Source organism: Notolabrus celidotus, chromosome 13 (assembly GCF_009762535.1).
Source record: "Notolabrus celidotus isolate fNotCel1 chromosome 13, fNotCel1.pri, whole genome shotgun sequence".
Classification (NCBI taxonomy): Eukaryota; Metazoa; Chordata; class Actinopteri; order Labriformes; family Labridae; genus Notolabrus; species Notolabrus celidotus.
The window spans coordinates 3,034,044-3,046,843 of record NC_048284.1 but is presented as its reverse complement, the minus strand read 5'-3'; the positions used below and the strand labels follow the sequence as shown (position 1 = coordinate 3,046,843).

The window sequence follows — 12,800 nt, the reverse complement described above, 5'->3', positions numbered from 1 at the left end:
GAACTGATTCATACTGATCAAAGACCATCTCAATTGGCGGTCTACTTAAGCTGCAAGACTTTCAACCCCAGCGTAATGAGGTATGTGAGTTGTCTGACTGAGCTAACGGCTAACGGATTGACCCAGCTCTGCTCGAACCTTCACACTGATCTCAACCAAGAGCAGCCCCACTCTGAAACCTCTCTACCTGCTGTTTATAAAGTCAGTGTGAAGTATGAATATGAAGATTGTGTAACTGTCCTGAGATGAAACACACCATGTCTTCAGAGACTTTGTCTGCAATCTGGTTCGTCTGGTGGAGGAAACGAACGGTCGAGACGTCCCCCAACGCGGCGAAACACCTGGAAGACAAAAGAGGAGGCAGCAGGCGGGTAAACATTCAGCGGAGTGAAGGATGGAGGGAATACACGCAGGTCAAAGCTCTGAGAGGAAAGTTCGCTTAATGATGAACTGAGATAAATTAGAGCTTTTGTCTAATTAGCCGACCGTCTGAGAAAGAGAAAGCAACATCTTAGCATTCAGACGCTTTATTACAGACGCTCTCTGAACAGTTGCATCAGAGTCATGAAAGAAAAGACTCCCTCTCTCTCCTTCTCTCTCTCTCTCATTAACATTACCCGCTGCAGACAAAACCGTTTCTATCGCAGGTTTCATGATTTATGCAAATGAAGCCGATGCCTAACGAACAGTCGATGTTTTATTAATGACGGAGGATTCAGATTCAGGAAAGTTTCTCTAAACAGACGGAGGAAAAGATGCAGAAAGAGAGAAAGAGAGACAGAGAGAGATGCTTATTGAAGACAGAAAACTGGGAAATTAAAGCAGCCTTTGAAGATTAATGAAGTTAGAGAGGAAGGTCAGGCAGGGACAGAGATCGTGTGTGTGAGTGTGTGTCAGTGTGTGTGTGTGAAGTAGCTCCAGGTGAATGAGGTGCCCTTGTTTTATCCCATCTCGTCAGTCCCAAAGTTAAATCTCAGTTACAATCAGGACGGATACAGGATGTAATTGCTTCAGAGAAACGAAAATTAGCTTGCAAGGTTGTGTGTGTGTGTGTGTGTGTGTGTGTGTAGATGTGTGTGTGTGTAGATGTGTGTGTCTCGCTGACCTTTCTGCGATGTGCAGCTGGTGAGCCTCCAGAGCCAGCTTGCTGAGTGTCTTCCACATGGCCTCAGTCTCTGATGACATCTCCAGAGTCTCAAGGAATGCTGTGGCTCTGTGCAAACACACAAACACACACACACACACACACACACACACACACACACACACACACACACACACACACACACACACACACACACACACACACACACACACACACACACACACACACACGGATGCTGAGTCATGAAACAACACAATCAAACAAGATGCCAAAGACAAAGACGTCATCATGGATTCAATCTTACCTTGGTTCTGTTTTTTAAAAGTAAAACTGGATCCAGATTCAGACTCTAAGCTGTTTTACTGACACTCTAAACTGGACTTTATGCTACTTTTGTCCACAGAGGCTGAAAAAAATCCACTCACTATGTATATATATGTAAGTTTCACACACTTTAGAGCTGGCTCAGGCTTGGACCAGCTCTTAGTTATGCTGCTATAGGCTTAGACTGACACACTGGGATCCTCTCTATGCCCATCACTTACTTTAACTCTTCCTGTCCCATTAAAGTTACTAACCATAGACCTTTCTGGAGTCTCTGAGCTCCCTTGTCTCGTAGATTCCTCTGGATCTCTGCCACTGTGGATGTCCCAGACTCCAGCTACTACAACTACTACTATCCGTCTCCCCACTATCATCTCTCTCTCTCTTCATCTCCCTCTATCCCTCTCTCCAACACGGTCTCAGCAGATGTGTGTCTAACATGAGTCTGGTCCTGCTGGAGGTTTCTGCCTGTTAAAGGAAGTTTGTCCTTGCCACTGTAACTTGCTAAATGCTGCAAAGTGACAGAGAGCGAAACTGTTGTTGCACCAGGCTGGAAACATAATGGGCGCTTTAACACGGAACCTAAAGAGGGTTCCTTGTTGGCTTTTGGAGTCAGCCTCAAGTAGACACTCGCAGAGCCGGTGTGGAATCAGATTGGAGTCCCCATAGTAAATATTCTTATGTATCACACAGAGCACAAGTGTTTGGACTGCCTGTGAGGAACCTTTTGGATCTGTGGAATCTTGGTAGAGACAGATGGCTCTCTAACATGAGTCTGGTTCTGCTTGAGGTTTCTGCCTGCAGCTGTGGACGTGCCAGACTCCAGCTGCTACAACTACTACATCCATCACATCACTATCATCTCTCTCTCTCTTCATCTCCCTCTATCCCTCTCTCTCTTAGAGCTAGCTCAGGCTTGGACCAGCTCTTAGTTATGCTGCTATAGGCTTAGACTGCAGCACTGGGATCCTGTCTTTCCCTCCCTCTCCTCTCTTTCTTTGTCACTTACTTTAACTCTCCCTGTCCCATTAAAGTTACTAACCATAGACCTTTCTGGAGTCCCTGAGCTCCCTTGTCTCGTAGGTTCCTGCTGCTGTGGACGTGCCAGACGTCCAGCTGCTACAACTACTACTATCCGTCTCCCCACTATCATCTCTCTCTCTCTCTTCATCTCCCTCTATCCCTCTCTCCAACTTGGTCTCAGCAGATGTGTGTCTAACATGAGTCTGGTCCTGCTGGAGGTTTCTGCCTGTTAAAGGAAGTTTGTCCTTGCCACTGTAACTTGCTAAATGCTGCAAAGTGCTCTGCTCATGGTGGATTAAGATGAGATCAGACTGAGTCCTGTCTGGAAGATGGGACTGGATCTGATCCTGTCTTGATGTTGGGTCATATAGAGTGCGGTCTAGACCTGCTCTGTTTGGAAATAGTATTCAGATAACGGTTGTTGTGATTTGACTTTAGAAACTTTAAAGACCTTTAATGACCTTTATTTTTCAGTCTAATTCAAGACTATTTAAGACTTTTCAAGGACCCATGGGAGCTCTGAAGGGTCTACGGCAAAACCAGAACAGTCCAGCAATTTCTGCATCAGCTGTTTTTTACTATGACTCAGTTTGTATTATTTGCTTTCATGCTTCTTTGTAAAATTTGATGCATAAAAGTGAATCCTAAGCATACAGAGAATTTAAAACAGACTTTATGGTCACTATAAAGGGAGGCAGAAATGCTGCAGGAAGACTTTCACAACTGAGGAACAGTAAGCTGGTGAGGAGCAACATGATCTTAGCCACCAGGAGGTCAGCTTTAAACAACCACTCTTGAAGTCCTGCAGATCCACGGTCTATCAAAGGCTGAATATCATACATGAAAAGTAAGTTTCCCCTGATGGTAGCTGACGTCAGTCTGTGCCACAGAGCTCAGAGTTACTATGAAGAGTTCAGCTGCTGCTCCTCCAAACTCAGAGAGGTCAGAACAGAAGCAACAATTTATCCATCTGATGAGGGAGACTCATTTCAGAGGTGCTGAAATCAACACACACTGAGGAGATTATATCTCCCAGCTGGCCTGGGAGCTCTGAAGAAACCCTCGAGAAGAGCTGGAGGAAGCTGCAGGATAAAAGGACATCTGGCCTGTTCCGCTCGCCCTGCTGTCACTCCTGACTCCCAACCAGGAAAGCAGCAAGTAGTTGGAAACGCCGTATGGATGTTCCAGCTCACGATAATGACAGTGATTTCCTCTTTAAGTGTGTGATTGGAAAACCTACCTGTCGTAATCTCCATCATCCACAGCAGTTCCGAACTCGATGAGGCCTTCGTCCAGCGTGTAAGTCAGAGTGCTGACTCCCTCCGTCACGACCACGTTCGTCTTTCCTTCAGCTCGTTCCAGATCCACAATGTCCCCCTGATGAAGATTAATACACAACTATTGAAGAGAGAGGGACACGCTGCAGAGGCTGAATATAACTTACATTCACTGAAGTTCAAATTCAAGCTACTTTTTCTACTTCATTACAATTCAAAGGGAAATATTGAAGTTTTTAAAACACAACTTTTATTTAAGAGCTGTTTTTCTGAACCTTTAAACAGTGTTTCATAAAGTTGAAAACACCGAGCACTTTTACAAAATTAAAAACTGAACAGAGAAGTCATTTAAATTTAGTTGATCTTGTAAAGTTCTCATTTTAAAGTGTGTTATAAGCGTTTAAATCCAGACTGGAGACGTTGTCTTGTCTCACTTGTTGACAGCTGCCTCTGATTACTTTAACAAATCATTTTAACACCAGTTTTTATGACACAGCAAAGCACTGTAACTTTTATGGTTACATTTTGTAACTGTCTCATTAAATTTCAACCTTCTCTTTTCTTTTTGCTGTCATTATTTTTTCTGTGCTTCAAGATTTCCTGGCTTGTTTTAATGACTTTAAACTAATTTTGTCATGATTTTCTTGGTTGAGGAACTTTGAATTGCCTTGTTGCTAGAATGTGCTATATGTATTATTATTATTATTATTATTATTATTATTATTATTATTATTATTATTATTATTATTGTTAATATTATTACTACTGTATTTTTTTTAAAATTTATTATAATTAATGGTTATTCTATCAATATTATTAGGATTGTATTTATTATTCTTTTTATATTTATTATATTTATTATTAGGAATGGTGATTTTATACTACTATTATTATTGCATGTATTATTATATGTATATCTATTATATTTATTATTATTAATAGAATAATTCAGACATATCATATAACAGCTGAGGACCCCGTGATCAACAACACTTCCATTGGTAAACAAATGTACAGTCATGGCCAAAAGTTTTGAGAATGACACAACTATTAATTTTCACAAAGTCTGCTGTTTCAGTTTTTATAATGACAATTTGCATATACTCCAGAATGTTATGAGGAGTGATCAGCTCAACTGCAATTAATTGCAAAGTCCCTCTTTGCCTTGAAAATGAACTTTATCACCAAAAACACATTTCCACTGCATTTCAGCCCTGCCACAAAAGGACCAGCTAACATCATTTCAATGACACACAGGTGTCACACACATTAACACAGGTGTGGGTGTTGATGAGGACAAGGCTGGCGATCAATCTGTCATGATTGAGTGACTGGACACTTTAAAAGGAAGATGGTGCATGACACCATTGTTCCTCATCTGTTAGCCATGGTTACCTGCAAGGAAACACGTGCAGCCATCATTGCATTGCACAAAAAGGGCCTAACAGGGAAGTTTATAGCAGCGAGTAAGATTGCACCTCAGTCAACCGTCTATCCAATTATCAAGAACTTCAAGGAGAGAGGTTCAATTGTTGCCAAACAGGCTCCAGGGCGCCCAAGAAAGTCCAGCAAGCGCCAGGACCGTCTCCTGAAGGTGTTACAGCTGCGGGATCGGGCCACCACCAGTGCAGAGCTTGCTCAGGAATGGCAGCAGGCAGGTGTGAGTGCATCTGCACGCACAGTGAGGCGAAGACTTTTGGAGGAAGGCCTGGTGTCAAGGAGGGCAGCAAAGAAGCCACTTCTCTCCAGTAAAAACATCAGGGACAGACTGATATTCTGCAGAAGGTACAGGGACTGGACTGCTGAGGACTGGGGTAAAGTCATTTTCTCTGATGAATCCCCTTTCCGATTGTTTGGGGCATCTGGAGGAAGGCTTGTTCGGAGAAGACGAGGTGAGCGCTACCATCAGTCCTGTCTCTTGCCAACAGTGAAGCATCCTGAGACCATTCATGTGTGGGGTTACTTTTATCTCTCACAATCTTGCCTAAAAACACAGCCATGAATAAAGAATGGTACCAGAACGTCCTCCGAGAGCAACTTCTCCCAACCATCCAAGGGCAGTTTGGTGATGAAGAATGCCTTTTCCAGCATGATGGAGCACCTTGCCATAAAGCAAAAGTCATTACAAAATGGCTCGGGGAACAAAACATGAAGATTTTAGGCCCTTGGCCAGGAAACTCCCCAGATCTTAATCCCATTGAGAACTTGTGGTCAATCCTCAAGAGGCGGGTGGACAATCAAAAACCCACAAATTCTGGCAAACTCCAAGCATTGATTATGCAAGAATGGACTGCCATCAGTCAGGATTTGGTCCAGAAGTTGATTGACAGCATGCCAGGGAGAATTGCAGAGGTCTTGAAAAAGAAGGGTCAACACTGCAAATATTGACTTATTGCATGAATTCTGTGTAATTCTCAATAAAAGCTTTTGATACTTATGAAATGCTTCTAATTGTATTTCATTAGACCATAGAAACATCTGACAAAAACACCTAAAAACCCTGAAGCAGCAGACTTGAAAATGTAATATTTGTGTCATTCTCAAAACTTTTGGTCATGACTGTACACAGCAAAAGAAAACTGACAAGTTTGGTAGAGCTTAAGTTTTTTGTTTTAACCAGACGACTGAATATTTGGTTTCCTGACAGTGAAAGAGGACTGTTATTACCAATTGAGCTCATTAAGCCTTTTTCCTTTAATTATTTTTTTTTACTTATTTATATTTAGAATTCATTATCTATTTTATTTTCATTCTTTACTCTGCTTGACATTTTAGTAGACTTCATTTGATATGACCTTTGATTCCAGATATTGGTCACTGTTATGGTGGGATGGAGGGAGGGGTAGAGAGATAAAGAAGTGGAGAGTGTAAATGTTGGGCTTAGGGAATATTTAGGGGGAGTTTTGTAATACAACTAGATCTAAATGTTCATGTAATGCACATGTGATGAATGCCAATACAATATATATTATCTTTTAAATGTGCTGTATGAATAAACTCGGCCTACCTCATCTTGTCTGTCACAAATACATCACTTTATGTCCGTGGAGAAAGCTACACAAATATCTTTTACTCACACGCTTCTTCATACAGAGCATGTGCAATACGTGCTGTCTGTGTTTTTCTTCGTATGTGCTTCTCTGAATGTTTGTTTTTATCAATAATAATAATAATAATAATACATTTTATTTAAAGGCGCCTTTCTCGGCACTCAAGGACACCGCACAGATAGAAATATATACATACACAAATTCACATTAAAGGAAACAAAATCAGAGTCAGAAATGAAAACAATACAAACTAACAAGGGGTAAGAAAAAATAGAAACAATAACAAAATGACAGAGCAATTGGAGTCAGACGGAGTAAGCGGTTTTGAACAGATATGTTTTGAGTTGTGATTTGAAATGGGGGAAAGAATCTGTGTTTCTGAGTTGAGGTGGCGATGAGTTCCAGAGACGGGGAGCAGAGCGGCTGAATGCTCGGCTCCCCATAGTGGTGAGACGGGCGGAGGGGACAGACAGGTGTATGGAGGAAGAGGATCTGAGGGAGCGGGAGGGAGTGGGAACATGGAGGAGGTCGGACAGAGATGGGGGGGCGAGGTTGTGGATGGTCTTGTATGTTAACAGAAGGACTTTGAACTGAATGCGGAACTGAACAGGGAGCCAGTGGAGCTGTTGGAGGACAGGAGTGATGTGGTGGATGGAGGGGGTTCGGGTAATGATCCGGGCAGCTGAATTCTGGACCAGTTGGAGTTTATGGAGGGATTTGTGAGGGAGGCCGAAGAGGAGAGAGTTGCAGTAGTCCAGACGGGAAGTGACAAGGCTGTGGACAAGGATGGCGGCTGTGTGGGGGGTGAGGGAGGGGCGGAGACGATTGATGTTACGAAGATGGAAGTAGGCAGTCCGGGTGATGTTATTGATGTGTGATTGAAAGGATAATGTGCTGTCAAGGATGACACCCAGACTCTTAACCTGGGGGGAGGGTGAGACGGAGGAGTTATCAATGGTAAGAAGAAACTATTGGATTTGGATAGAGTGGATTTGGTGCCAACGAGGAGAACCTCGGTTTTATTACTGTTTAATGTAAGGAAATTTAGGGTGAACCAGGTTTTTATTTCAGAGATGCAATCAATACTACTGTTAAAGCTGCTAAATATGAGCAACACTTGAGTCCAAGACAAATGTTTTGTAATCAAATCATATCGTAACCTATCATATTGCATCATATTGTACATATGTATTTATAATCTCTTTGATATTCTTGCAAACAGAGTTTCTTGTATTGATGCTCTCATCTAACAACAGATCGTCCAACTCCCTCTGCCTGATTTTTGTTATTAATAAGAACATCAGTGAGCGAGTTTCAGAAACTTGTTCCTGCTCAGGGCGAGACGCTGCTGCAGGACAGCAGCTTTAAAAACCCACTCGCTCAGTCAGCTCTTTGAGGAGCGCAGAGACGCAGGGCTGGAGGAAAGAAAGTCAAACTTGTGTTTTTTTATATTAAAAGAAGAAACTGTGGAAAACTAGAGGATGAAAACTTGTGGTAGTTTTAATGCACTGTGTGCTTTCCAATCTCGAGGTGTTGCGTTCAAAAGAGATGGGTAGTCACAGAGGTGCAAAGGTCCCCCCCCCAAAAAGACTACAACAATGCAAAAGTCGCCTTGTTCAGGTGTGAAATCTGAACTTTTAGAATCCCTCAGTCCTGTAGATATTTCACCTCAGAGACATTCTTCCTCGTCTCACACAAAGAGAACAAAGCCTCACCTTGATGGGGAACATGGTGATGCTCTCGGGACTGTCTATGCTGTACCAGATGCAGAGGTTCCCCCTGTTCTGGGCCACCACCACATCACTGCCGGGCACCCACTGGACGTAGGAGCAGAAGCTCAGGATTGTGGTCTTTACGGTGCTCTCTATGTCGTACAGGTGGAGCTGAGGAGGAAGGAGAAGGAAGAGGTTAAATCCAACTTTTCAGAAGAATATTTTAAGTTAGCTTAGCATGAGGACAGAATACAGAGGGACACTGTAGCAAACTTTACCTCTCTCAGAACACAAGTTTCCTCTCTCATCTTTGGGTTTCTTCAGGGTTCACTAAGTTAACTGTAAGACTTTTAATGACCTTTTTAGGAACCAGACAAGAACTAAAGCTTGTAGTTTCAAAACTGACACCAGCCTCAGAGTGACAACAACACAGGAAGCTAGTTTCGGATCAGACCTGCAAAATGAAGCATCAACATTTGGTTTCTCACGTGCCTATCAGGGCATCTGTAGCCTTCAGCAGACAAGAAAACACACAAGACATCTATGGTTTATTCAATTCTTCTCAGTCCTTTTTTTGGATGAAACTGAATAAAATAACCCTTAGTTGCTCTTGATTCACTAAGAATCTGATTTTTAGAATGTGTGCACAAATGTGGCCCCTGCTAAATCTGTGCAAAAGAGACAAAAAGACATCGCCTAACTCACAGAGCACACACGTTTAATGCTCCTCAAACTGTGCTGCAGAACAAATCTGTGCACCAATGTTGTTTGCATACATTTAAATATGCCATTATGCATCCATTTGGACAAAATCGGCTTCTTTCCAGGCAAATGAACTTCATTGCAAAATCCATTTAATTCACAGCCATATACCGTCTGCAGAGAGATGGTGGTCAGTTCGAGCATGACAGTATACTGTCATGACAGTAATTCCATCTCTGGATGATCTACAAGTAAGTTATGTGTAAATAAAAGCTGTAAATATTACTTTGACAATACTTATTCATATAATAAGGGGTTAAGTCAGTACAGAGCTGTCTGACAGCCAAATTCCACCAGATCTGTGTACGGTTGGTCTCCGATCCGTTACAGCACCGGATCTGATAGGTTTCTATTCTAGTCAATGTGTTAACTTCCGCTGGATCCAGCAGGATCAAACTTGCATCTCTGATCCGGCAGGTCAGAGTCCTCCGGATCAGGTGCACAAGACTTCTATGTTTGCCGAATGCCGGAGCACGAAGCATCAATCTCAACAGAGCAGATGGTGCGGGACAGGAAGTCAGGTTTCACCAAAACAAAATGAAAACATCCGGTTAATCTTCAGAATAAAACACTCTGTGTTATCACCAGATCGTATTTCACTTAACTACAACAACAAACCAAAGTCATGATGAGCGGAGCCAGGCCTGGAGTCAACAGGTCAGAGGTTTTCAGAGGACCAGAAAGACAACATGGATGAGGAGAGGAGGAGGAGGAGAATCCTTGATTCAGTAATGACTTCAGGAAAACCTCGGTCACATGACTCCAGCTGTCTGGCGGTCCTGCGCTCTGAAAATGCAACCAGTGGGTGTTGATGGACGAGAGCACAAAGAGACGGTTCTGGTGAAAGTCCTTCGATATGTGGACTGGCAGCTCTTTGCAGCTGAGACAGGAGATGCTGACAGCTTGACGCAAAACAAGAGCAAACTGCCTGAAGCTGCAAAACTGTCATTAAGGGAGCGTGCTTTGCAAACTGATGCACAGCTCTCCATTCTTGGTGAGTTCTCCCCTGAGTATGCCGAGCTTGGCTGGCGGCTGTCCCTCCTACATGTTGAGTTAACAGACGTGAATGCTTTCCTAATTGAACTCTGAGTACTACAGTGTGCTCCCAACCTCGTATGAGTATTATTTAACCACTGCATACATTTCTGGAAGGGTTTTACAAGCCTCTGATACCAAGGTGGCTTCATACCGGGGTGTATTTCTGATTGTAGAGCATCTTTGTACTCATTCCTCCTTTCTCCATGACATATATCTTTAATTTTGACTCCAGATCTTCTTAAATCTGCATCAGTAAGAGAAGTGTGTTCAGGTTTGTTTGTCGCGAGAGAATTAGCGGCGCACACGTATCACCCTGATTTCCTCATCCCCTGTCGTAGAAAGTTTACGTTGCATAGTTTCGCTGATTAGCCCAGAACAAAGTTGATTAACTTCCTCCAGCTCCGTATAAGTCCTCACGCAGCAGTCTACGCTCCTCTGATGAGTTGAGATTATGTACATTCTATAATGTACAGTGGCTCCCCGAGCGCTACGTATGCACGAGTGTGTGTGAGAGACCGCCTGCTGCTGTAATCAGCTGCCTTAATATCCCCCCACCCACCACCACCACCACCTTTTTTAATAATGCACCTCCATCTATAGTTTCACCCTGGGGCTCAGCTGGAAAAGATTTAATGTGATGAGGACGAGATGCCTGTTGATGAGTTTGGTTAGAGGAAGATTTGTTATAGGGCTGGATTGATTCGGAGTTAGTGCATAAAAGTAACTACCCACTAAAGACGGCGATTGTTTACAAATTATATCAACTTCATGCACCATGAGAAGGTAATTGAAGGTGTGAAGTCCTTTATTATCCCTCAAAATCATCTGCAGAGCGCCGTTTGCTTCCTCTTACCTGCACAATCGCTTCAAACTAGCAAAACAGGGAGGGTTTTAACATTTACAGTCGCATACAGGCTACATTTAGAGAGATTACACTAATACAGATCTACACTGCAGACTTCACCCCCAACACAGCAAGCTGCTACCTGCAAAAGTTCTCTGACGTCTCCGCCATTGTTGGCCCTAATCACCAATGGCGACGACAGGGAGTACAGAGAACTGATGCAGGATTTTGCAGTCTGGTGCCAGAGAAACCGCCTCCAGCTCAACGCAGGAAAGACCAGAGAGCTGGTGGTGGATTTCAGAAGACGCAAGTCCCCTCCTCCCACACCAGTCAACATCCAGGGAACGGACATTGAGATTGTGAAATCTTACAAGTACCTGGGTGTTCACCTGAATAACAAACTGGACTGGTCAGACAACTCTACCTCACTCTACAAGAAGGGACAAAGCAGACTCTTTCTGCTCAGGAGACTCAGGTCTTTTGGGGTGGAGGGGGCTCTTCTGAAGTCCTTCTTTGACTCTGTGGTGGCATCAGCCATCTTCTTTGGAGTAGTCTGCTGGGGAAGCATCATCTCTGCTGCTGACAGGAAGAAGCTGAACAGACTGGTGAAGAAGGCCGGCTCTGTCCTGGGCGGCCCACTGGACCCTGTGGAGGTGGTGGCTTCTCTGATGGACAACACGTCACACCCAAGCGTGCCGGATACGGCCCTGGTGGTGAGGCTTTCAGCAGTGTGACTGCCCCCTGGTGGCTGGCTGCAGTATAGGTCAAAAAATCTGTCTTCCCCATTCATTTGAATGGGGGAGCAGTCAAACTTTAAAAAATAAATACACGTGGTACGAATGTTTCTCACATCCGTATGCTGTGCTGATATGTAGTTAGTATTTGACTGTTTTGTGTCCAAGGCCTCTTTTTCCTGAAAAGTTTCTTTTTCGTTAGTTATTAGAGTTTAAAAAACGGGGTTTTACTTCCTGGTTTCCTTTGATTCACAGCCGCCATAGAACGAAACTTCAAAGGGCACACAGCGTCTTGTGACGCTACGCTGTAGGGCGGAGCTTATTACAAAGGCTTCACCATAGACTGTATAAAATATGGACGTAGTATCCGTGATGTCACCCATCTGTTCCTGAGAGCTGTTTTGAAGCAAATCGACGGCAGCAGCCATATTGGTAATGCGGAACTCAACTAGGCAGAGTGTCAAGTAGTGTGAGCCCCTTAGCCAATGGCTGTGTGTTCCTGACCGGGAGTCACGTCAGTCATGTCCTTATTTGGGCAAAACCCATAATCTTAATATCTTCTGAACCGTCACGTTAGAAAAAAAATCACCCCCCGTACAGTGTGTGCCATTGGAGAGATTAGCTTCATAGGGCCTAGACGTTTTTTGAACCAGGCTGTAAACATGTTTATTAATGCTGCAAAGATCGTCTTTTTCCCATTCATATCTACGTAGTTTCCGGTGTTTCTGCAGTCAGCCTCAAGCGGATTGTCGATGTACTGCAGTTTATAGCACTTCCGCATTGGCTTCATCGTTTGAGACCGGAGTTTGCCGCTTGGGCTTCACAGGCTCTGGCTGCACAATGGCTGCACCCAGGAGAGGGATTTTTTGGCTTCAGAACTGTACAATGGGAAGAGGCGGAGCAACGCTGTCCATTTTTATTTACAGTCTAT

At 43.5% G+C, this 12,800-nt stretch overlaps 1 protein-coding gene across 1 annotated transcript in view; it reads right to left on the bottom strand.

Annotated features, from left to right (window-relative positions):
* ift172 (intraflagellar transport 172) overlaps positions 1-12,800 on the bottom strand; it is a 64,271-nt gene that overhangs the window by 32,402 nt on the left and 19,069 nt on the right. Inside the window, exons 16-19 of the mRNA XM_034699906.1 lie at positions 8,495-8,662; positions 3,693-3,829; positions 1,106-1,213; positions 257-341 (exon numbers count right to left, since the gene is read on the bottom strand). Coding sequence (XP_034555797.1) covers positions 257-341; positions 1,106-1,213; positions 3,693-3,829; positions 8,495-8,662 — 498 coding nt within the window. The remainder of the gene's footprint in view (positions 1-256; positions 342-1,105; positions 1,214-3,692; positions 3,830-8,494; positions 8,663-12,800) is intronic.